Source organism: Equus przewalskii, chromosome 20 (assembly GCF_037783145.1).
Source record: "Equus przewalskii isolate Varuska chromosome 20, EquPr2, whole genome shotgun sequence".
In the NCBI taxonomy this organism is placed as follows: Eukaryota; Metazoa; Chordata; class Mammalia; order Perissodactyla; family Equidae; genus Equus; species Equus przewalskii.
In genome coordinates, this window is record NC_091850.1 from 45,583,548 (window position 1) to 45,610,349 (window position 26,802).

Here is a 26,802-nt window from a genome sequence, read left to right on the forward strand (position 1 = left end):
AAGAGAAATATCTGAGAAGGAACATTTGGCAGAGTTTGCAGACAACTGGGGAAAACTGTTATTATGATTCAGAAATAAAGAAAATTTCCACAATTTAAATAGAGCAAATTGATCATTACATTTATGGAAAGTAATTCTCCTAACTCTAAAGTAATTAAACAAGGACAAAAGGTACCAATTTTTCAGAAATAGTAAGAGAAAGGTAACTCGGCAGAAGTACTAAGTAAAAGATCCTACTTAGCTAAGACAAGAGATAATTTGTTTCATACTCTCGGCAGTCTCAATCTGTTTAAGGAAGGACTTATGAATAAAATTCTTAGTTCCAAGAGTTAAAAAAGGCCACGATTCTGTTTTATAACTACTGGGTTAGCACCATCATTGCCATTACCACCATTACTGTCACCACTTCTACCACCACCAAAAGCTCCAGCACTATCTCCACCATCACCACCATCTCTACCATGATCTACACTCCCACCACCATCTCTACTATAACCACTATCACCACCATCTTCACTGCTGCCACCATCAGGTTCACCTCCACTACCTCCTCCATCTCCACTATCACCACCATCTCCACCATCACCATCACCACAAAGCAATCTCTGAAATTAATGAGGACATCATTTCCTTTAGTTTTTCCTTGGAATTCAGAAAAACATTGACCAAAATTCCTTAGAAAACTTTTATCTAGTAATGCCCACCAGAAGTCTTATGCTTCAATTGCATCATGAGTATTTTATTATCTCCTGAATGAAAGTAGTCCACATCTGGCTAAAACATCTGGCACTATTTCTCAGATGCATCTTTTGGCATCTGTCACTGCAGCTAATCTAGATAAATACTTCATATAAGTTGGAAGTTTTAAGGTCTTGAGTATACTTAAAAATTTTATGCCTTAGAAAAGTTCTGTTATCTAAAATTTAGCTATCAGTGCAATTTATATCTCACAGGGCTTTATGCCAGTACTAACAAGAACACACTGGATTGGAAATCACATATTCACTGCAAAACAATCCATCATTTCCCTGTGAATAAAGACCTTAGAAACACAATGGCTTCCACAGACAGCGGTCACTAAAGTACAGGCTCTACTGTAGCAGCGTCCATAGTTGCTGGAAATACCGTGGAGAGATTAAAGGAACGTAAGAGACAAAATTGCTGACCTGCAAGTTCAAACACCAGAGTCCCATTAAGTTTTTGGCTCATCTCCCAATATTCTAGAAATCTTCAGCTACATCTTCCCCCAAATATATCCTAAAGTCACTTATGGTCTTTCCAGACAGCTCAAAAAGACAGTTCCATCTGTATTTTCTCAAACACTGAGGGAGGGAAGCATATAAGCCATTCTTAGAGTCTTCTGCCACTCCTAGTCGAGGCTAGTATCAAAACAGAGTTCAAATCAAATATTCAAAGACATTTCCTTCCTCCAAAGACTACATACTCAACAGCACCCTTGGTGTTTTTGAACACTTTAAATCGTAACATTACCAAACCCTGTATGTGATAATTAACCCCTTTTTTTCTCTGCCACCAAACTAGAAGGACCCCATAAAGACTCTTGGCATGTTCAGTCTTGAAACTGTCAAAGGCCCTCACAAATTCATCAGGTGCCTATTTTCCTTTGAAACCAAAAGTCAAGTGTGCAATGGGAGCTGCTAGTCCAAATCTCCCTCTTGTTATGCTTCAACTTCCTGCATTTCTTATGGAATCAATCAATTCTTTTTAAGACTGGAACCATGGGAGAAGTTTAAAAAGACATTTCTCTATTTGATCTTTTAATAGGCAAGCAAAAGTTTAGCTCAAGTTATTTCATCACTAGATACCAAACTGAATTTATTCCGCTATTTTTTTTGTGGTAACGATATGAAAACCAATAGGTTTCACCAATAGGAAAAAAAGCATACACAGCACATCCCCAAGCTTCAAATGAACGTACCTTAAGGACAATTTTATTATCTGAAGTTGGCGTCCTCCCCACCCATAGTGCAAATTTGCAAGGATCTCCTTCAACATGTTCTGTGACACCCAACTCTGAGGTCTGCATGGAGAGACAATTATATAATTAGGCAACAGTAAAATTCGGGCAGGATACAGAAGAGAGACCAAGAAAACCATTTCTGGCGACTTGTGGTCATGCTAGGTTATAAAAACATAGTTTGTTTACAGTGACAGGTAACCCTCAGATCTCATTTTAGTTAAAATGAGGACATTTGGTTCTTAGGCTGAACATGACTGGCCTCTCTCTTTCACCTCCTCTGAGCACCTCTACTGGAGACCCTGGCGCAGGGCAACAAGCAAACCCAGAGCAGGACAGCCAAAACAGCTGAAAATCCTAATATCTGGAAAATCGAGAGTTGACTATTTTCAACCTTACAAACAACAAAGTGAGTCTGTCCTACCTGCAAAAGAGCTGCCACCAAGCATTTTCAGCATTAATGAAGTAGCTTCACAGAAGGCAAAGGAAGTTTTAACAGCTCACTTATTTTCCAATTTGTTTATCAATAGTATTAACTTTCAGTATTTTACCACTACTATTAAAGGCTAAGAGACAAAATTTCTCTCAGTAATATATGCATCTGTAGTATGCAGAACATGGAAGAGTGTAGATGCAGGTCAACATCTTCAACCCCACCCCCACAATCAAGTTCACCCCTAATGCATTCTCCCCGCTCCAGCAGAGGAAGTGATTCATAATCTATAGCTCAGAGGTGGCCTCTGAGGGAACCCTAACTTTCAAAAGATAAATTAAGTGAAGATCTATCAGCTTCTAAATCAGACCAGCTCGGTCTCTAAGGATAGATTAAAGGCAGCTAGTGAAATTACTAGCCAGCAATGCTGTCTTTTTTCCTTCCAGTTAGAATATGACCTAAAATGATGTAAGGTGGGCTGTGATCCAAAAGACAATCTCAAGCAGGATGTAAGCCAAGAAAATGCTATGAAAACCATTAGTCTGAACTTGAAAATTCCAGATTATTATTAAGATGATTTCTACACTTGGTGGTATTTTATTACTTTGGGACTTTGATTAATATATGGATATCATAAAAATGTGTAATGTGTAAGTTGTCCAAATCCCAAATATCTACCAATATTCATAAGTGATCTACCATACCTGTGTAAAGAAGAAACCCAATTCTACTGCACTTTCTATTCTTTCTATGATGGTGACTTTCTCCTTAGATTTGTCCAATCCTCCCCTGCTGGACTTCCTTCCAGCAATTTTGTGCTGACAGCCCTCTGAGACACGGGCCACTAAGGGAAGGACAGTGGACCTGGAGGACGACACCAGCCTGAAACTTTTCTGAGTCGATATGTGGTTTTATAAAGAGACTGACTGGGCTTGTTACATACGCCATGTATGCTTCTCCTGCCAGGAAGTACACTGACGAGTTAAACAAGAATCCAAATGCATCACTGTATCTACCGAGCACTCAAGGGTCGCTGCCTCTAGACAGGTGAGGTTGTGGATCTTCAACACTATTTTTGTTTATATATATCTTCTCTAATAATCATATTTTGCTATTGTAAAGTACCAAAATTTTTTATAAACTTATTATTAATGAAAAATAAAGGTAAAATCTCATCATTAAGAGCCCACAGTGAGCCACCCAGTAAGGCTGCTTAAGTATATTCCAATGTTGGTGAACGAAAAATTAATTATAATGATATGAAAACTTAACCATAGCCTGATATGATCAATTTAGTTATAAATTGAGTTAAAGCACACAGGAGATGCATGATTTAAATTCACTTACAAAGTGTTTTCTTATCTTGCAGTTAGATTCTATGGAATTTAGAAAAAGCAAGTTTCTAAGACTAGTGAAACTCAAACCCAGGAGCGCCGTCTAGTGGACACAAGGTAGTCAGGGAATTTCACTGAAGAAGATGAAAACATAATTTCAGACTTTCACATTTTAGGATCGTTTGGGAGGTTAAACTGAAAGGCAACAAATGATAACTTTTCTCTACCTACAAAACAGTTGCAATTGCGTTATCTTTAAACTTACAATTCTGAACGCCTATACTTACAAACAATTTGCTTTTATAAAGGTACTTGCTTCTCCCACTGGAATCTTTCACTTCTTTACTAAACACTAAGGACATTTCAAAAAGGAAGAGGTGCCGCTCTCGACCCTTTCGGATTAAGGTTTTTGGGTCCCACACTTGGAAGGATTCCTGCAGGATGAGTTCTCCCTGAGACTCGATATTTTCATCAAACCCTGCAACATGAAAAAAGAGGTATAATCAATCTGAAAGAAAATAAAAATAATGTATAAGACAGCACGATGACTCTTCAAGCATTTGTAACATGTCCAACAATTAAATCTCAGATCAGAGTTTCCCATCTGGGCCCCTGACTCCAGGCTCCCCAGCGCTGACCCATCAACAAAGCATTCTTCTTTCTAAAACACGACTTTGCAGATACTTCCCCTTGTTAAAAAAAAAAAATGCAGCGACTCCTCATGGCATTATTCTTTAAGTTCCATCTCCTTCGGGTAGTATTCACACCCTTTGAGAGGCGGTTTCACTCCCTACTTCTCTGCTGCCTTCACTCACAGCGTCCAGCAAGCAACCTCCTCCTCCGCCCAGAATGGCCCACTGACTTTCCCACAGGCCATCACCTACTTCAGCCTGCCTCTTGATCCTCTGCTGCCTCAGCCTAGAACACCCTCCCCAGACATTCTGCTCCAGTGCCAGCCTTTCTTCAAGGCCCTGGTCTAGCCTTCCTTCTGGGAGACATCCCTGGCTACTGTTCTCGGTGAGCTCTCCCTTCTTTGAATACAAAATTCCTCACGTGAATCAGTCATGCTCGACCACTGCCTGGCTTTCACTGCTGCTCACCTCTTCACAGAAGTGGCCTGCTGTGGGGACTTCACGCAATCAAGGCTTTAACAGAGTGGTATGATACCTGGGGCAGGGGCTGCTAGTTATCTCCCAGACTCCACTCTCCCTTCTTCTCTAATAGCAGAAGCCCCCTTCGTGGCTGCTCTAATTACCACGTTTCCCAGCCCCCTCTGCAGGTAGGAGCAGCCACACACCCACAGTGGGGCCACATGAGGAGAGTCATGCGCACAGCTTCTAGTTTCTGCCCTTTTAGCTGTTCCCTCCTCGCCCTCTTTCCCACTTTCTTCCCGCTAGATGGAATGTTAATGAGGTCTCGAGACATCCTGAACCTAGCCGACCAGACAACATCCAGGGAGTGGAGAGAAACTAGACAGAGCAGAGCCTGAGTCCTCAACAACGTCATGAAGGGCTGCCACACCAGCTCAGGATTCTACTTCAGAGGCAGAAAAAGCCACATTAACAGTTTGGCCTCTCATTTTTGGGTTTCTATGATAAACAGCAGCACTTTCGCCTTAACTAGTATACTCTCAACGGCTAGCAAAAGCATTCGGGGAGGATCATTTCTTGTAAATAATTCTATGTAACCTGACGATAAGAGTTAAGCTCTGTAGCACAGAAACAGCTTTCTTAAACAAGAGCATTTATGGAGATTATACTTGGCGACAATAATTTTTAAGCATACTTATCCGATTCTCTCTTTACTGTGTTACACACCACATTCAACTGCGTGAGTAGGTATCTGTTACCTGGTAGGTTTGAGGCTCCAGGCAAGTGATGCAATAGACCCAGAGATGGGGAAGCAGCAAGCTCGCTTAAGGATTTTATAATCACGGGAGACTGATCTGACCATCCTTTCACCATCCATCTAACACCTCTAACACCAGGTTAGAGCCAAAGGCAAGTGACACAAAGTGCTACTGGGGTTCAGAGTGAGGAGAGGCCACTCTCCAGTTAAAGCACCAGGACAGGCTTTTAATGAGGTAGAAGGATTTCAGGTGATCCTTAAAGGAAGCAATGCAGCCAATCCTTTAAAAAAAAGAAGGCATTCACATCCAAACTCTTAACTCCTAACTAAACACAGAGTCCTGAAGCCGAGGTTTTAAGGCTGTGGGAAATCCGCTTACAAACAGTGTCAGCAGAAAGTGGACAAATGCACGCAGGGGAATGTGGAGGGTTCCATTACCTTCCAGCATGCTGAGGTGCATGGCATCGTTGGCTCGCTTTGGCACACTGAGCATCACCTCCAGGCCATCTTTAATCTCCCCCTTTCCTTCCTCGCAGCACGTGAGCAGCTCCTGTAGAAGGCCAACACCATGAACTAGCCAAAGATGGCAAAATGCTCCACCCACAAGATCTTTGCAGAAAGGAAACAGTGTATGAAAATCCATGATTTTCAAGATAAAAACAGGCAGTGGTCAACTGGGCACATATTCTCTTGAAAATGAATTCCTACTTCTTTATCCAACGGATGGAAGGGTTTGTCCTGCTTAGAACAGGATGTTTTGTCACATGTAGTTATACTTTAAGATGAACTTAGTGCACATGTTAACTACCAAGCCTCAGAAATGATAAATAAATATTTAGTTAGTATAGCAAAGCATAATCTGCACCTGGTTATATCTTAAGGTCATGCCAGAATCTGATTAGTACTGCTGTCTTCCCACACGATCCCAGCATGATCCTGAACTCCTTGGTCCCATTAACAACATGCCCCATCGAACCTGTAACCGCACATCATGCAGCAGGAACAGCATCACGCACAAGAGTCTACAGTTAAACGCTCTCCTTTGTGCACAGGATGTTCAGAAAAGTGCTAATGACTGAAGCACACCTTCCTGGGCTTAATTACATTTCAGATCTGCTTAGAGGAACACCTGTTATTAAATGAATGATAGCAGGGACAACAAATTCAATTCTAGTGGGCTCCAAGATATTTTCTTTTGTTCTTGGGTTGATTCCCACTCCTACCAACCCTGTGTACAGCAGAGCGGAACCCTGCCCCGGTCTCTTGGTGCCATCCCCTCACCTTCTGGTGCTCTATCAGACAACGCTCCGCTGCTATTTGTAGGATTTTCACGGCCAATTTTTTGGGCCAATATTGGTAAGGTATTTTCTTACCAGTATTTTAATGACTATTATCAGTCAGTAACAGTGACGACAGCTTTTTGTGTGCCGGTTTTCAACAAAAGACAGACATGATGCTGCAGTTAGCTTTGCTCTCACACTGGATGGTTTAGAGCAGCTGAGCTACCAGACAGGCACGTTGCTCATGACCAGGTGGTGTTTAGCTCCTATTCCGAGCAGCTTGACAAAAACTGCTTTAGAAATGCAATGTCACTGGCAGAAAAAGCTTCCTCATTGGGGAGCTCAACATAGCTTACTACTGTTCTCTTGAAGAACCCTAGGCAGGATAAAGGAAGGTTGATAAATGAAAGCACCAGTTTAATAGTGACTGAGAGTGTGAGGCCACTGAGGAAGCGATCTTTAGTAGGACTATGTGCTAAAAACAAAATCCTTAAATCCTGAGGACACCGAGAAGTAAACTGCCTTGCAGAATTACAAAGCAAAGGGCAAAGGGCAAATGCGAAGATAAACAACTTGGCCTCCTGACTTCTAGCTGAGGTTTACAGCGACTACGTACTTCTGCAGTGATGGTCATAACATCACTGAGTGGGATTTTGACACAGAAGGACAGGAGAGCTTTTCCAACAGAAAGTTCCATAATGGTATCACTTTCACAAAAGAATGCAGCCACTTTTTAATATTTCTAGATGTTTCTTATTAACAAAAAGCAAGGGAAAGATTCAGGCATTCATAACCTCAACTTCTGTATTTCTTTTATATCTAGAAAAATTACATTATCACCTCCTATTACTGTGCTAGGACTGAACTGGGGACAGTCAGATTCATAAAATATTGTTACCAGGATAACTGGATGGTCAGTACATTCTAATGTTTAATAACATTGACTGGCCAAGGAAATGCTAGGGTTACATCATCAGAAGTTGTAAATTATTTTTCTTGTAGTCAAGAAAATGTGTATCACATGTAATAAATTCTGTAACAACTCATCACAAATTCTAAGTTTTCTTTATCATTCTAGTATCAAGACCAATTGTTATTAGATTTTTACAAATGTGACTTTAATTATAATCATTCATAACCAAGAAAAAGTAGAGGTCAGTTTGACTCAAACACTTGTGATTTGTATGAACAATATGCTCCATAAAAATGTGTGTGACAAATGACCAGAGACAACAGAGAGGAAACTGCCTGAGGCGAGGAGTTTGTGGATTTAGTGGAAATCCTGGGCGTCAGCCCCAGCCGGGTTCAGAGCTGCGCCCAGAGAACAGGGACCCAGGGACGATCCTGCATGGCCCGCCCCCGCAGAGGCCTGTTTCCATCCCTGCAGACCAGCACTGTTGTGAGGCTCATTCCCGTACCTGCTGCGCTGAGAATCAGTCAGGGCAATAAAGGGCAAGGAATTAAAAAATATAATTAATCTGCTAAGTGTTATTTAAAAAATTCAGGGTACTTTACATAAACAGAGAAGTGTCAAAATAGTAATGTACAATTCATAAAATTTTTCAGTCAAAGACGCTTCATACATACTTTTAAAAGGAGCTGATACTTCGTTATTCGCTGAACTGGTTTAATAAGGTAGGAAGAGATGGAATTGGCTAATCCATGTCGCTGCTGTATCTCCTTAATTAAGAAAAAAAATTTACTTATATATATAAATATACAAATATTCATCACTGGATAAATTAGACAGCACGAACTAAAAATTTACATTTGTTTACCCCCAAGATGAACACACACATATCACTATTTTTCTGTAAATATGAAATGGAACTCACTCTTGATTCTTTTAATATACTCAACATAATAAACCTCAGTCAGGTTATCACTTTGAACACAAAAGACAGCAGTGTTTACTCGGCATGGTGGGCTTTCACAGCACAGAGCGAACAGGAGAAGCCACGAGGCCTGCTGCTGTCCCAGGGGCCGGCACTGGCGCCCACTCAGCACCAGACACAGAGTCAGGGACGGGATCTGCTCTCTCTGCCACTGCAGCTCCTGAAGCTTCAGCCACGTGTGCAGTCTGGTCATAGAGCATGTCCCTTCCCACAGCCAGACTCTCCCTACAAGCAGCTTCCTTCTTCTTCACTAACAAATTCATGCACTATCAAGGGATTCTCCCCTTTTTGTCATCACTACTATCTTCCAGCCCAGAATTTTCACACCAACCTACTGTATTTGCCTTATCTTAGTTCTTAGCATTCTTCTCACACATTTTTCAAAAAAAAGTTATCTTCTGATATTCTATGCTTCAAATTAGATTTAAAAGCCACCAGACCTTGGTCTTCTCAACCTGTTTGTCACTTGGATTAGGCTGGTGGGTAAAGGAGACGAGACCGTGACTCACGGGCAGTACTTCCTATGGAGGGCTGGCTGCAGGGATCACCAAAGCACTCGTCACGCAAGAATCAGGCAGCTTAGACTAAAAATCTGATAATTCTGCCTCTAGCTTCCAGATGAGAAATAGAGTCTTAAAGGTTTCTTTTCAATTTGCAATTGTTTGAAAATGTGGGATTTATGATTATGATACACACGTTCACAATTTAATATATCACATCTGAAAGATTTCTTTTCACATACAGTATAAGGCACGCATCTATGTACACAGGTCAACGAGTTCTGACAAGTGTTAACACACTTATAAGCAACTCCCAAACCAAGGGACAGATCATTTCCAACACGAGAGAAAGTTCTCCATGCCCCCACCCACTCACTTGCCCACCCACTGCCCACCTCCTCCAAGAGACAAGCCCTGTTCCGCTTTCTATCACCGTAGTTTAGTTCTGCATCTTCTAGAATTTCATATAAAAGGAATTAAACAGAACGTATTCATTTATGTCTAACTTCTTTCAGCCCACTTTTTGGAGATTAATCCAAGTTGTTCATTATCAAGAGTTTATCCCCTTATAGTGCTGAGCAGTAGTCCATCTTATGAATATGCCACAATACATGTGAAAGATACTGAAAGGTCTTTTTAATACCTTGTTTTGATAACGTTTTCAGAAGCACATCTCCAAGATTTCTAAAGACCAATCTCACTATTTCTGTTAACATCCTTATTACCTTATCAGAGGGTTACACTATTCAAAAATGGCTACAAGATCACAGTGTTCTTCCAAAATACCTGGCAAAGGTTTAATCCTGCTGAAATAATTATGTTTCCTTTTTCTAAAAGGCTGTTAGAATATTAACAAGACCTTCTTTGCTTCTAAAATTTTACCTTGGATGGGAGAGGGGCAGAGCACTGTGGGTAAAAGGACAACCTAGGTCTTTGGTCTGTGGCAGATCCAAAGCCATGATTTCTCCTTTGATTTCCAACTGAGTTGTTTACATGCAATAATGTGCTTGCTCTTTGTATTACTCTCCGTGAAGGTGGGCACCCTGTCTATGTTATTCACCACTCTATGCTAAGCACCCATGACCAAGTTTGGTGAGTTAAAAGAGCCCTGGGAGATGTGCAAAAATGCTGTATGGTAAATACTGATGGCAAGTAATTCGTGAAATCCCTAAGTTAGACAAGCATGATTTCCTTTATTCTTAAAGATGCTTGAGGGCACAAGGGTTGTTTAAATGGCTTTGATTCCAAACATTAAATGTGCCACATGTTCTCAATGGTTAGGCCTCAAATAATTCTAACTCTGCACGTAGCCATAGTGCTGGGTTTCATCTAACAGCAAAGACCCAGAGTCTTGTGAAATATTGAAAAGAAAAGGCAGCACTAGGCTGGGAGCAGACTTCACATTTACGAAGGCAGTGATGTGTAAAGAGACACAAGTCTAATATTCTTTCAGCCTTATGCACAAAATTGTACAGAACATTCAAAAGTACCTTATCTTTTAATCAAAATGTATTTGGCACGCATTCAATTACGTTCTGGAAACCTAAAAGCATTCTGTATGTTATAGCATACGGCTCCATCCTCTTTTGTACTAAATAACCTCCCTGTAATATCTTTCAATAAAAGATGCCCTACCTCTACGTTTACACCAATGAGAATATAATTAATGGACCTTGCAATGGCCCTGTTACAGTGCTATTTGTAAAATCTTCCTGGTAGGTTGCTTTTGGAAATTAATAACATCATGAAATTAAAATGGGAACAATCAATGATTTAAAAAAGATTCCAAGGTATTTCTGCTTTACAGAGGGGAAAAGAAGCTTAATAGTTCATACTTTCTACATATTATATTACATGTCAAAAATTAATGATTATATATAAATAGTAAGTAATGGCACATACACACACACAGAGGAACATGTTAAAATCTCAATTTCTTATACATATACAGCTCCCAATACTTGAGAAGGATCTTTTAAAACCAGAAGAAAATATAAGACTATCCCACCATAAATGTGACAGACAAAACCAAAAATAAAACACTGTACCATCAATTAGGTGAAAGTTATGAGTAATGTTGTATTTTATGTTTAGCAAATACAACTCTGAAAATTTCAGAGCTTCATCAGGAGTCTATTACTTACATCAAAGTAGGATCCCGCATGCTCTAATATCAGCTGAGTAGAATCAGGCTTATTTTTGCAATATGTGACATACATCTGAAACTTGTCTGCCTACAAACAAAAAATATTTAGAATATTTCTTTCAAATGGCAATAAGTCAAAATACGATAAACTTTTATGTAGAAAAGAAGCTGTGTAAAGAAAACTTAAGCCCCAAATAAAAGAATCCCTGCTTTATAAAGAAAGCTATTAAAATGAAACATCCTGCTGATACCACACACACACAGTCCAGGCTGCGCATGCCCTCTCTCTTCCCACAATGGTGTGTGCCAACCTGGGCAGCACGCTTAGATGGCACAGCGCCATCCCCTCCTGACTGCCTCCCCTCCCGACTGGAGAAGTGATACCCCCTCACCCCCGCCCCAGGCAGGGCTGTGTGCTCATTTATGTGTGAATCCCCAGGGCCACACTGAGGCCCGACACACTAAATGTTCTATTTCAAACCATAACGACTGCCAATAAAAAGCTCACTCCATATTAATAACTAGTTGGAGAATATAACTCTTTGAGGTAAAGACCGTTTCTCTGTATGCAGATACCAGTAGAAGATGGTGACATAAATGTGAACAATATTCCTTCCAACTTCCTTCACAGCCACCAAAGAATTGTGAGAGAATAAGTAGTTGAGGTCTCATTACCCAAGTAACAAAGCAATGTCCAACGTCCTCTGGTAACTGTTCATATTTCTCGAGCTCTTTCAGAAATATGCTGCAGGGAATAAAAAAGCTATATTATTAAAGTGTTTAAAAACATTTTCCTAGGGACATAGGCCAGAAATTAGACCAAGCATACCACAAATTCCAGCCATGCCTGAATTTCATCATTTTAATCAAGTGCAGTGAAAAATCTGTGCCCTTCAGATTTTAAGATTTAACAAAATATGTAGCTGTTAACTAGGGTAAGTTATGGTGACTTTCAAACAGCTAACCAGTTTAACACCTTCTAACAGAAATTTTACTTACTTCTGGGCGAGCGCTATGTTTAGTCACTAAGGATATAATTTAGAGATGTACGTACTCAATCGGAAGAACCCATTGAGATTTTCGCGTCTTTTGCTGCGGGGGGAGGGAGGGATGACCTTACGGGCTCTGGCCCCAGCCTCGTCTTACCATAGGCTGTTGGGCTGCACAGACTCTGCCTAAAGCAACTTCTGCTGCTTTTTTTTTTAATCTTCAAAATAAAACCAAGTGCCTCCTGTGGCCAATGTAAAGTGCATTTTCTTTTGATCAGACTACACATCTGTTCTGACCTCAGTTCCCTCTTTCCTCTCTTACAGAGAAGACCAAACGTCTCCAGCAGCCCACGGAGAACTCTTCTTCCTTTAACTCTAAGAAGCAACTGAGGTAGCAGCTGAGGACATGGCTTGAGGGAAGTCAGGTTCTTACAGAAACTGTTCAGTGTTCCTAATCTTATTTCTATTAAAAGTAAGTATAAATATAAAGTTGAGTCTGTATTAAAATAGTCTCCAGAATGCTAGTCATTGTGAAGAAAGCCTGACAGGCTTCATTCAAATCTCAACAAAATCACTGAAATCCACGCTTAATTCAATTGGAAACTTTTATTTCTTGATATGAAACTTCAGCAGAGTATCTAGATTTCAAGAGTAATTAGCTCCCCAAAGATAAAGCCACTTACTTATTATGGAACTCATAGATTTCTTGCATGTTCCCGAAGATAATGAGCTCTTTGTTGACAATCCCAGGCGGGATCTCCTCCACACCGCTGGTCATCTCCCACAGGTAGGTCTGGCCAGGAGGGAACAGGGATTAGACAAAAACCAACACCAAACTTCCAAGAAACAGCTATTCCTGACATCTGTAATTACACACCCAGAGTTAATGTAGAAATGAAAACATATCTTAAGAATGGGATCTTTTACAAAACAGTAAGAAAAACTTTTTAAAAAAAGCCCCTCAATTGCTATTAATACTTGAGAGTAGTTCCTATACTTCTCATCTCTAAACTTACGCCCAGCTTCGAGTTTTGGAATTAACCCACTCCACAAAGTTACAACAAATTTTCCTTCAACTTCTAAGTATTAGCTGCTGATCATAATTAGTGGGCACATTTCTCTGAAGCTGCTGTAAAATTCTATTCAAAGAGGATGTCAGCCAGGCCATCATGTGACAAATGGAATGAGCGGATTAATGCTGCATCAACTCGGTAATGGGCAAAAACAAGCCTAGACTGTCATCGAAGCACAGGAGTGTGAACCGGCGGCTTATGCACACTTTAAATCTCAGGAAGAACAACAAAACGTGCGATTATCTTAAGAATTACCAATAGGTAAGAGTAAATAGCAAGATTATACTCAATCTAAGTAAACAAGCAAAAAAACTTACTTACATCCATACACTCCCGGAGGTCTCTGACATAAGCCTTTTCAGTTTGAATCAGCTCAGCCATGATGAACCTTTAACAGAGGAAGACAATGAACGCTTCAGTTCGCTGTCAGGATAAACGATTATTTTAACTATCTACTTTTAAGGTTTATGAAACAATAAGGTGGTTTTAAAAGCATTAGTCTGTAATGAGTTTTGGAGAATTAAATCGAGAATAGATAGAAACATAATAGTATCTGGCCACCAGTTCAAAGGAAAAAACATTTTGGAAAACATTTTGCTGAGGGGCCTCCAGATCAGCTTCTTAACTCAGCAGCACTGATGTCCGGGGCCGGACACTGCTTTGCTGGGGGGATGTCCTGGGAGCTGGAGGACGTTCAGCAGCATCCCTGGGCTCCGCCCACTAGATGCCACTAGCACTCCCGCCTCCCCACTGTGTGACAACCAAAAATGTCTCCGCAAATTGCCAAATGTCCCCCAGGGGACAAAATTCCTAACTGAAAACCACTAGTTTAGACCAATTTTTTGTCTTTATTAATATCTAGTATAGTTTACTAACCAGCAACTTTTAAACACATCCACTTGTTTTATTAATTTCTTCTCCTTATTGTTACTACTCGTGACCTATGGATGACAATGATGCTAAAACAATCTGTCAACTCCATGTGAAATGGAGGCACAGCGATAAAAACAAGACACTGTTTCTGAATGAGGTGATAAGGGGACACTGGATACAGTGGAGTTTGTGTTGCAAAAACTAAGCACATTCAGAGTGACAGAAAGTATTAATGCTCTTTGGTTTCAAAGCACAAATAGAAGCACACGTTTGTCCAAGTGACACTGTCTTCATATTTCTCAATGACTCCTGGCAGGTTCTTAAAGACTGGCTTACTCTTTCCTGCGGGCAGACTTCCGTTTTTCTTCATTAAGTTCATGAGCGGCATCTCGAAGCTTCACCTCTGACCCAGGGATACTGGCTGGAATTATATCCAGCTGAAGGCTTTTACTCTGAGGAATAAGAGAGTCAATGAACTTCATTTAATCAACAAACAAGACACGAGGAAGAACATCGGGAGGTACTCAGTGCACACAGAGCAATTTACCGATTTGTTGGAATCTGAAGAAATCCCCAGAGCTTTCTCCAAAGAGGTCCTGTACTTCTCCATCCGCAGAGAGAAATCTCTGTACCTCTTATCCACTGCAGTAACACATTTTTTTATCTCTGCCGCATGGGCATGCCCTTTTTCACAAAAGCCATCAGCCAGCTGTATCAATAGCTTCACTCTCTCTTTGGTTTGCTGCAAAAAAACAACAGGAAAGTATTGTGAAGCAAATGAACCCAACTGCCAGAAACCAGAAACACAGTGGCAACTTGCCGACAACTCTGAGTTCCGGACAGGAAAAAAAAGTGCTGGTGGTAGAAACTCAGACTAAACCCCCAAGTCCATCCAATTCATCTCTCTGATCCTGGACTAGCTATCTTTCCTCAGCTCTTCATGACCTCCAAGACAAAATCTAGACTTCTTTCCACAACGTCTTCGTCTGGTAGAGGCTCAGTAAAAACCTGCAGAATCAATGAATGGATGCTCACTCAGGATGTCCACTCCAAAAGTCGAGGGCTGTCCTCCTTTGAGTGCTGTATGTGTTGGTTACAAAGACACCCCCTGCTTTAAGCATGTTTACTTTATGTGCCCATTTAGACCACAAGTTGCTTTAGGGCAGCAGCTGTGTGAGTTTTGGTTTTTTGGGAGCACATGTGACAAAGGCTCTTCCCATGGCAGACTCTCCACAAAATCCATATGAAGCTCCCGGTGTCACACACTCAGTTCATTCTTAACACTCAGTAGATCAAAGTCATTGGGCAGGACACTATCTTCATAAAGCTATTTAAAATTTTGTTCCCTGTTTTAGAATTCTCTCTTTTAAAAAAACCACATTATTTCATTTTGTATTATATAGAAAAGATCTTAAGTTAAGGCATAACTTTATCGCTTTTTATAACATTAAGGATAACCACAAAACAATGGTTCTATATGTATGGCAGTAACTTCACTCAGCTCTGATTTCTCCACAGATCTTGCATCACCTCCATTTCGTTTATTATTCCTACGAGGCTTCCTTCAACATTCCCGCTGGCATTTCAAATGAGTACTCTTCTGCTATGGAATCTGCTTCTCTCAGCTAACCTTTGACTAGAAAATCTTTACAACTAACATTCAGGAAACTGACTTTAAAAGTCCCCAACAGGAAGAAGGTCAGGGTTCAAAACCTGGATAAATTATCTTAGTTTGGACACTAAGTCCTGAGCCAGAATTCACCAGGCAACCTGGGAAACCAGCTGTGAAGATCCTTAGACCCTCCAAAGACACCCCGCAACCCGGCCACTGCCGAGCGCCCCGCGCCCCATGTCCAGCTGCCCATACCACCCCTCCAGGCACGTTCTTGCCTGCAGGTCTCCGCACCAGTGACCCCCTTCTGCCTGGAATGGGATTCCTCGAGACGTCTCCATGGCTCCTTCATGTCCTTGCTCAAACAAAGGCCACCTTCTCCCCTCCCTGAGCCCCTAAAAACAGCAGCTTGTCCCCCTGCTCCAACCACACTTCCGCTGTCTGCTCTGATGTTTCCCATGGCATGCATCACACCTTCTAAGGAGTGTAATGTACTTGTCACAATTATTGTCTGTCTCTCTCCTGTTATAATGTAACTGCCACAGGCCAGGGCTATTTGTTTTCCTTACTAATTTCTCACAGACCTTCCATGTGTCTGGCATAGTGGACATTCACCAAATATTTATTGAGAAAATAAATTAACATTAGTTCTTTATGCAAGTGTGTATACACCTGTGACTTTAACGGGTGTGGTAGTTACTCTTAACTGGCATGAATATATACTTAAAAAAAATCTATGAAACAGAACTCAAGGTACACTAATATCTCTGTGAAAAAAATCACTGTGGCAGATGCTATAAAAGCTCTTTACTGGCAAAAGTCAGCAAAACCTAAAACAATCTGAAAGCTTTTAGGGCCTTCATCTTGTGTGGAAATGAACTCAAGTCGAGTGAGTTAAAATCTGCTCACTCTATACTGGAACTATCTGCCAAACCAACCTTTAGACTTGACACCAACACTATACCTTTCTGGATAGAATACAAGCCTAATTATAACCCAAGGAAATAAAAGATGACGTTTCAGATTTGGAAGCATAAATTCCAAGAGGGACTTAACTTAGAAACACTGCTAAATTTTAATATCAAAGAGAATATGACTAATGGAGGATTTTTAAAAACTTGGGTTGCCTAGATAAGGCTTACCCGCTGGGGGCCAAGACAGCAACCTGCTGAAAAGCACAGAGAAGTGGTGTGGCACTTCTTTTCCCGCTGTCACAGCTGCCATCAGTGGAGGGCACTGCAAACTGTGTGTATTGTCAGGTGTTAAGAAAGCTGTTTTGTGGTTTAAGCATTGGGTACAGAGAAGTGATGATAAAGGATAATGCAGCTTGCCTACGTTAAAACAGCAAACAAAAACACCCAGAAACCAGAGGAAGATTTCTGTATATGTCTGACACATCACAAAATAGACCAGTTGCCAAGATGTAACACCAATAGGCTGACGCTGATTATATGAACTTAGATGCAGAATGGAAGACTTCCCACAGCCCAAGCCTGGTGGATGGACACGTCTTCCATGTGTAAACTTCACTTAAACAAAAAATGCTCATCAGACAGTCCCAGGCTTCTCGATGAGGCCTGCCCTAGCGTCTCCATCACAGGTGGCCACCCTCCCTTCCCTCCTGGCTGTCTTTTTTCTCTTATTACTTAACATCTATATGTATATATATTTACCCATTTATCACATTACTGCCTGTTTCTCTAACTAGAATGTGCAATCCATGAGCCCAGCAATGAGTAGTTCCTGGTACATAGTGGGGGCTCAAGAAATAATTGTTGAATAAATGAATGGTGGGATCAAAATTCAGTACAACAAATCCAGGAACCTTTTACATTGTGGCATATGTTTATTTCAATTGGTATTTTTTAAACACATTCACAGAAATCAAAATTCAAAGGGTAAAAAAGGATACAATGTTAAAAGTCTTCTCTCCCCACCTCTTCCTGTCACTAGTCCCAGTGACCAGCTTCTTGTGTAGCATTCTGGAGACATTTTATTACACACAAGCAAGTGTGTGTAAGGATGCATGTGTTTTTCTTCCTTTCCGTTTTTACGTAAATGCTCGCATATGATAAACACTACTCTGCACTAGTATCTATCATTTAACAACTCCTGGTTATCCTTCACTATCAGGACACAAGCAGTGTCCTTGATTGTGTTTAGAGTTGCATAATATTTCACTGTCTGGATGTTCTGTAAGTTAACACATTCCCACTGATGGTCCTTCATGTTGCTTCCAATCTTTTCCTATCACAAGCAACAAGGCTCATGAGTCTGAGCACATGTGGCCAGAATATATATTTCGAGTTGTGGAATGGCTGGGGCTCTAGCAAGGGCATCTGTGATGCTGCCAGACCACCTGGACAGAGGTCACCCTAATTCACGCTCCCCCAGCAGCAGCACCTTGTCAACATATGTTATCAAGCTTTTTGATCTTTGCCAATCTCCTGGGTGAATACAGAACTCAGTGTAATTCTGATTTACACTTTTCTTATTTTAAGTAAAGTTGATAATCTCGTATGCTTAAGAGCAATTTATATTCCTCTCCTGTGAGTCATTTTTAATATCTTCTGTCCATTTTCTTGGTTTTTTTTCTTATTGATTTGTAAAAGCTCTTTACTATTGGGTAATCGGCCCTTTGTGATATGAGGTGCATATATATCTTTTCTACTTGCCTTCTGTCTTGAGATTTTGGTTATGGTGGACTGCTCTTTAGAAAACTTTACATTTTTTTGTGTAGGTAAATTTATCCATCTTTTCTTTTCTGGGTTTAGGTTTTGTGTCCTGTTATTTCTTCTAGTACTTTTAGGTTTTCATTGTTGATATTTAAATCTTCTTCTGGCATTTATCTTGGTAGCAAGATAAATCCAACTTAACTTTTTTCCAGAAGGCTATCCAACACCATGAAAAAAACCTACATCTTTTAAAATGAAATATATAGGTTTTTATCCTTACTGTTGTTATTTCTAGAGATTGCTATAAAAGTAGATTTTTATTTTAAAGTACACAAATATGATCATTTGAACAATCTCATCTCTAGGCATAATCAAGGGTTTGGAGAACAAAAGCAAACTGACTTCTTAAGTCCACATGCTCAAAAGACTTTTATTCATCATGTTCTGAGGTAACCAGAAACCCAGAAAGGATGCACATTCAACTGTCTTAGACACTTTCTGGCAAAGTAAGGCATCTGGCACTGGAGACAGCGGTGATCAGGAACGCAGCAGCCGCGTGGGAAGAAGGCAGCAAAGCTCTGAAAGTGTCAGTGAGGCACTGGTTTCGAACTTCAGTGTGCTTACGTCACAATCACCTGGGAGCTTGTTAAACACACTCGTCTTCAGGCCTCACTCCTAGACAGTCTAAGTCAGTAGGTCTTCGGTGAGGGCAGAAGTCACTTTAAGTAAACACCCATGACCGGGGTGCAGGCGGAGCATCCCGAATCAAGCCGAGTCTCAGAGAGCGACCAGAGGCTTCGTTTCCACTAACACTGAAAATGTTACAATGCTAATTACTGTAACTACTGAATTCGAAGACGGTCCTATCAGAGCTAAGGATTCTCTATATGACGAAAGAAAAATGGATTCTCAAAAGACAGTAAGAGAGGATGACAGAGGCGACCAGGAAGGCAGCCTCTCTTCAACAGGAAACTAAAGGCCTGCTCCAAGCACCAGCGCAGGAGCTTTCTGATTGAAAGAAAGGCAGCTGGGAAAAACTGCTGGGAAAAAGTGAGAGGCGTTCTCTGCAAAATCTACCAGTTCTTCTTAGCAAAACTGACTCAGTACACCCAATCACAGAGACAGGTCTGCGTTTTTGGGAAACAGAAAGGTCAGATGTCACCTACGATTTTAGACACTTATTTTTTATAAAATACAAGGGTAAAAATATGTCTGTTACTGCCCATTCTTCCGACACTATGCCCCAAATTTGAGGAAAAGGGAAATTTAGGGATGACAGAAAAATCCTTTCATCCACGCTCCACTGGTGTGTAGGAAAGCTGCCACGCCACTGAACTCCAGCCGGTGACATGCACGTATTCTGTGTGCGTGGCGCCCAGGAGCTGTGCTGTGAACACGCCATTTGGCCACATACAACGGCCTGCACAGTGGAGCATTAACAGAACTTTACGTTGGTAAAAGGGAGCAAATCTGAAATCTACCTCTGAGTGCTATATTAGGCATTTTCTGAGTACTTTTATAAACAAAGGATATTCAAAGAAACAAATATAGATCACATAAGGTACACTATTAACAAAAATGAGAATCACAGCCGGAGGTGTGCTGCATCTAGAGGAAGGGAAAGACACGATCTGGACCCACAGAGGCGGGACCAGTGGGCTCTCCTCGCCAAACGGGTGCCCGCCTGGGAATGCTGAGTGCCCCTGCCAGGTGCGGCAGTCGGTGGCTGCCTGCCTGCCTGCCCCGGCCCTGCCCGCCCCCCAATGCCCTCGGGGCCACCACTGAGTGACAGCTCTCCTCACCGAGCCCTGCAGTGTTCAGTCTGTCCACTGTGTGCTCCTCTTGACCAGAGACCAGGGAGTCCCAGGGCCCTGCACCCCGAGGGTGAACGGAAGGAAACAAGCTTAGAGCTTGGGGGGCCTGGAGCAGAGCAGGGTTCGGAAGAACAGCAGGAGAAGTCAGAAAGCGTTCCAGAAAACACTGAAGAGGACAAATAAACACACTACAAAGTAGCTGCTGTCACTCTAAATGATTTAAAAATTCCCCTTTGATATGTTTTCAAAGCCAGGTGAAGGGTAACATGAGAAAATCAATCTTTTTACTTTATAGGAACACTTCTTTTTAACCAAAAATATTATCCAGCCTGACCATTTATTTTCCACACTTCAATTTGAATTAATTTTCAGTGTTTCGTAAAAACTCAAATCTATCATCAAAAACACAGGCATTTCCGAAAATATTACCAAGAACGTATATTCAAAAACTTTGAAAACTACCACCACCACAGGTTGAAAATGGAACTCTAAAAGAGTCTCAGAATAGTTTTGAGGTAAAAGAAGGAATTAGCCTCTGCAGGTATACACTTTAATGGGGAAAACACTGAAGTCAATATGTGGATTCTTACTATATACTTGCTTAAAAATTCACACATATACTGCATATACCGTGAAGAAGTATTTAATTCTATTTTGATTTTCAGGAGAAAAGTGAAAATGCCTCCAGTTTTACAAACCTGTGGACAACCACAAACAGGTATACTGAAACATAAACTCTCAGAGAACAGCCCACCAGCTACAGAACACGGGCTGCTCCAGGACTGGACCAGCACAGCGGCGCTACTCTAACAGCTCTGACCGACTGAAGACCAGGAAGGAAAACCCCCACGGAACACAGCCAAGCCCAGCTGGTAACACCAAACAGTGTTTCAAAAAAATAGCAAGTACTCAGAAAATACCTTGGAAACAAAAACAGAAAGAGAAAAGGAGAATAATAAAAATGGCAAAGAAGGGGCGGGGGAGGGGGAAGGAAGGAGATGGGAGATATTTACAGAAATCAGAGAAACAAATGGAAGACACATAAATGACGGGACACCGAGGAGCCAGCGTGAGAGGCAGTGAGAAGCCCCACCTCATGTAATGCAGAACAAGCCACCAGGGTCTGCCTGTTTCTCCAATTTCAGAAGGTATTTCCTAAATGATCTTTTTGAGAAATGCCTCATTTACACAAAGAATCCTGGTCTAGGTCACTGTGGAAAAACCCAAGCAGACGCGCAGGCCACTACACAGATGTCTAACACCGACATGACTTACCTTTGCGGTGATCTGGAACTCCTCGTGCTCCTTCAGGAGCTCCTGGGTATGCTGGATGCTCGAGCCCGTAGAGGTGTGTGTGGAAAGGTAGAAATCCCCGTTGTCATGGATCCACTCTAAAGCCTGCAGAGGGAGGGACAGAAAACGCTCATGGCTCAACAGTGGGAGAGTAGCAAGTCCCAATTCCTTAGCGTCTCAGTGTTCAGCAGCAAGAGGGTCGCAGACCACTCCTCACCCACCCCTTCTCAGTGTTCTTGAGAAAGGATCTTAGTTGTGGTTTATTTCATTGTACTTTTATTGTGCCTCCAAGGTTCATGGTTGTAAGAAACTCCTGAACTTTTTACTGTTGCTACGTAAGTGACACGATAGAACTTTCTAGAATGTCCTTTTTTTTCTTTTAATTTTAGAATTACGATACTTATTTCAGAAGCATGTCTCTTTTCGAGGGAGTATTTCTTGATGTGTGCCAGCCTTGTCTGTGATTTCACATTTAAATGAGATGTTCACATCTCTGGAATGTCAGAACCTTATGGGACGTTCCAACTAAAAAAGAGAAAGCAAGCAGATGCGAATTCCTAGCCTTTAAATGTGCAACCTTAGGCCTTTCTTCCTATTCCTGAGGCCAGTGAGTACCCAGGTGTGTACCCAGTGCACTTGCTTTTGAGGGTTCCTTCAGAGGAGCCCTCCGCATTATGCATGAATACACCTCTTGGAGATGCTGGCAGAGGATGCGGTTTAACCTTCCAGTTGTGGGAGAGAGACGACCACACCTGCAGAGAAGGGGGCCAGCGAGGTTCAGATTTCAACAGAATGACACGGTTCTAATTTGTATGTTCTTTCATGTTTTTAGATGTAAGCCAATTCTTTTCTTCTATTTTCATATATCTGAAGTGAAATTAGACATTTAAGTATACACAACTAAGAAGCAATGCTATGGAAAAGAAGCACAAGAAAGTAGAAGCTTTTATATTTGTCTTTCGTAATTTCTAAGTCATCCACTGAGACTCACTGGTCTTGGAACAGAAACATCACTGTCTCTATTAGATACATCACAGCATTTATGGCATTTTAGAAGGAAAACTGAAAAGGAAACCATGACCCAGCTTACTCATCACGCAGCTTAGTGGCTGAGAGTTTACTTTTCTTATTATGCCTGAGTGCACCTCTGAAACAATGTTAACACTGACACTGATAGTGTTACTGATATCAGTAACTGAATCAAGGCAGAAAGCCATCTTTGTCAATTTACTCAAAGGTCCCTAGTTTCTCCACTCATATAGCAAATCACCCCCGAGGGCCTGTGATGGAGTCAGGTGCTGTGTGAGGCACCAGGGAAGAGGAGAAGCTCAGGCCCTACCCCTGTAGACCAGGAAGGAGAGACATGGAAGGTACACAAAGACAAATGAGAGGAGGGAGACCTCTCCCAGAAAGGCGGGGACCTGCAGGCTGAGAAGGGTTGGCCTCGGGAAGGACGGGGGAAAGCTCTGTGGGCAGAGGGGCACATGCACGGCCCCAAGCTGAGCGAGCTCAGCCTATTGCAGGGAGAGGTGGGAGGTGAGACTGCGGAGGGCAGGAGGGCTCTTGGAGGTCACAGGTAGAGCTTGGACTTTTGTCTGAAAGTGAATGGGGTTGCTGTCTGGAAAAGGGATAGGAGTGGAGAGCGAGTGGAAACAGCAACACTGGTTAGCAAACTGGTTCAGAGGTTTAGGCAGGACATGGCTGGGGTTTGTATGCCATGATGGCTCTGGAGGCAAAGAGGCGGAGGCAGATCTGACACACGCGGGAGGTTTGCACCTATGGGACCCAATGAAGGGGTCAAAGAGGGAAGATGAGGGAAAGATGGGAGTGGGGAACGACACACCTGTAAGATGAGGGGGATGTGGAGGCAGGGAATCAGGAGTCCAGTGCTGCCTTCGGGAAGGCCAAAGTGGAGAGATGCCAAGGAGGCAGCTGGGATTGATAAACCCGAAGACCAGAAATGGAGGTCAGGGCTGGGAGACAGCAACAGACAGAGATAAGAAGAGAGGAAAGAGAAACAAGAACAAGTCCCAAACGCAGCACCGGACAAAGCCAACATTCAGAGGAGGAGATAAGGAAGAGGCGGCAGCAGAGAGCCCGGGAGGAGGAGACCATGAGGCAGGGGGAGGCCACAGAGGAGGTGTCCAGGAAGCTCAGAGGTCACCTCCCATGTTCCCACCAGTGACACTGCATCCAATTCACCTCAGGGTGCCATCCTTAACACTGAACACCAGCAAGGGGACTCGAAGACTGTCTGTTACAAGCAATCGATATGTACTACGGAATTGTGGCATAGAACTGAACCCAACAGGGCCACAGGGCTGTTGGGTCATCATCTGTAATGGCATAAACTTAAGAATTTTGTTTTTGGAAAATGAGCTAACTTTGGGAAAAAGCAACAACACATTGCATTATTGCTCCCTGTCAAGGGAATTATTTACAATTTTGTTCTCTATAGTTGAATGATTCCCTGTTTTTCAACAGAGAGATGATAAAGATGTGAGAAAAGATTATGAAACAACCTCTAATTAGAAACAAAATCAGGCCCTCCAGATATCTGAAATATGGTTGAACAATCTTCAAATAAAATGTTAAGAAAATGCAATTTAAATATTAAAAAATACTATTGCCGGGGCTGGCCCCGTGGCCGAGTGGTTAAGTTCGCGCGCTCCGCTCCAGGCGGCCCAGTGTTTCCTTGGTTCGAGTCCTGGGCGCGGACATGGCACTGCTCATCAGACCACGCTGAGGCAGCGTCCCACATGCCACAACTAGAAGAACCCACAACGAAGAATACACAACTATGTACTGGGGGGCTTTGGGGAGAAAAAGGAAAAAATAAAAATCTTTAAAAAAAAAAAATAGGTTTAAAAAAAAAAAAAAATACTATTGCCTACCACCTCTGTTGGGAATATAAGAACTACACTTGGTAAAGCCAGCCAAGACGAGAGGAGGCTGAGTCAGGGCGCTGGGCCTCTGGACCACGAACTCCAGTTTATCAGCCTATAGGGAATGACCAGTTCTGAGCACCAGGCTACCCACTGTGAGCCTAACAGTCACCACCTGGAACAAAATATGCTCCCCAAGTGAGAAACCTATGCTGAGGGAAATTTAATCTTTCTTAGGCTGTAAGAAGAGGCTGTAGGGTTTTCTTTTTAAGATCAACTGTTGATTAAAAGCATGACTGTTTTCATCATTAGAAAGCGGTTTTCGAAACTGGAAATGTCAAAAGCTGCCCATCTGATGAGGGAGGCCTGGGGACGAGGTGGAGAGCTCTGGGAGCCCTGTGTCACAGCTGACCTGCTTGGCACTTCGTTCGAAGACCACGTACTGCTGGCACTGGTCTAGGCGCCTCTTTCTCATGGTCCAGTAATGCAATACCCTGTTCTCCCGCTGGAAGAGTTCATTTAAGATATCTGAGAGAATAAAGAGAAAGTATGTTAGTGCTCACAATCAATGAAAACATCTTCAAAATTCCATTCACTTTCATGTAAATACTTTTTATCAAATGTCATTGCAAGACAGAATCCACACTGCTGGCTTGTCCAGTGTTCTCACGAGCATGTCAATCAGACCACTCCTCATTCTCTTCGCCCAGTTTATCATCTTACGAATGAGATCACTAGACACTTAAAGCTGGCCTCTAACACCTTGGGTCAGCTGGATCAGGGGATACACATATTCCATCCCCTGCTGGGGCAATTTAACAATGGCCCAAAAAACATCAGTATTAGAGTGACGTCAGCATCATGGCTAAGTGAGTATTTCCAGTAATCTTTCCCCTCCAACATACAACGAACAAACATCCACACTCCAACACAGGACATCCAAACACAACATAAAAAACGTAAGAGAGGGGCTGGCCCCGTGGTCGAGTGGTTAAGTTCACGTGCTCCGCTGCAGGCGGCCCAGTGTTTCGTTGGTTCAAATCCTGGGCGCGGACATGGCACTGCTCATCAAACCATGCTGAGGCAGCGTCCCACACACCACAACTAGAAGGATCCACAACGAAGAATATATAACTATGTACCAGGGAACTTTGGGGAGAAAAAGGAAAAAAATAAAATCTTTAAAAAAAAATGCGTAAGAGAGACCCACGCAACCATACGACAGAGAGTGGAGAGGCTGGAGCCCCCCTTGGAGACGAGGGAAAGGGGTAAGAGAAATCTTGACTTGCTCTGCTTAAAGACTGTGATCCGGGACTGCGGGAGGCCTCCGAGAGGGAAGGAATGGGGGAGGGGATGTTCATTCATGGGAATGTCAAGGACTCCTGAGGGCCCTTGCAGCCTAGAGGGAAGCCCTCTACCAGGGCAAAAGCTCTCGTGGGGGGTGACCTTATCATCCCAGGAGAGCAGACAGTGAAAGCAGAGGGCGAAAACCCCGAGATCACGCAGGAGGAAACCGCCCCCCCCAAAACACACATCCGTTCTGTGCAGCTCCAGCCACTGGGATTTCGGCTGAAAGCAAACGGCTCAGAAAACATGGCTCTTGACCCCCACCCAGTGGTGATAGGTGGTAACTGTGACCAAATAACACCAGGATGCAAACAAAGAGACCCACTCCCTCTAGCAATATCAAACATTATATTAGCTCTCCAGACTGGAAAGAAAATGACAAGTACCCAGAAATTAGTCCTGAGGACACAGAAATATGTAATCTAAATGACAAAGAATTCAAAACAGGTATCATCAAAAAATTCAATGAGGTAAAGAGAACGTAGAGAAACAATTCAACGAGTTCAAGAGCTACATCACAAAAGAGATTGAAACTACAAAGAAGAATCAATCAGAAATATTAGAGATGAAAGACACAATGGAAGAAATAAAACAAAAGATAGATTCCCTGAATGCCTGAGTGGATACAAAAGAGAAGCGAATCAGCATAATCGAAGATAGACATGTTGAAATGCTCCAGACAGAGGAGGAGACAGAACTAAGATTAAAAAGAAACAAAGAAAGTTGCTGAGAAATATCTGACTCAATTAGGAAATATCACATAAGAATTATATGTATTCAAGAAGGAGAAGAGAAAGATAATGGAGTGGAAAGCTTGTTCAAAGAAA

At 42.1% G+C, this 26,802-nt stretch overlaps 1 protein-coding gene across 6 annotated transcripts in view; it reads right to left on the reverse strand.

Moving 5' to 3' along the window:
- The window catches only part of TRIO (trio Rho guanine nucleotide exchange factor), a 355,575-nt gene that overhangs the window by 97,124 nt on the left and 231,649 nt on the right, over positions 1 to 26,802 (reverse strand). For all 6 annotated transcript variants that reach the window (XR_011530455.1, XR_011530456.1, XR_011530457.1 and 3 more), the window contains exons 20-31: positions 25,041 to 25,156; positions 21,726 to 21,848; positions 14,897 to 15,091; positions 14,686 to 14,801; positions 13,798 to 13,864; positions 13,087 to 13,196; positions 12,090 to 12,159; positions 11,413 to 11,502; positions 8,461 to 8,553; positions 6,032 to 6,143; positions 4,033 to 4,223; positions 1,940 to 2,041 (exon numbers count right to left, since the gene is read on the reverse strand). Coding sequence is in view for 3 of the 6 variants with exons in the window: in XM_070587180.1 (XP_070443281.1) it covers positions 1,940 to 2,041; positions 4,033 to 4,223; positions 6,032 to 6,143; positions 8,461 to 8,553; positions 11,413 to 11,502; positions 12,090 to 12,159; positions 13,087 to 13,196; positions 13,798 to 13,864; positions 14,686 to 14,801; positions 14,897 to 15,091; positions 21,726 to 21,848; positions 25,041 to 25,156 (1,385 nt within the window). In the remaining 3 variants the exon portion in view is untranslated. The remainder of the gene's footprint in view (positions 1 to 1,939; positions 2,042 to 4,032; positions 4,224 to 6,031; positions 6,144 to 8,460; positions 8,554 to 11,412; positions 11,503 to 12,089; positions 12,160 to 13,086; positions 13,197 to 13,797; positions 13,865 to 14,685; positions 14,802 to 14,896; positions 15,092 to 21,725; positions 21,849 to 25,040; positions 25,157 to 26,802) is intronic.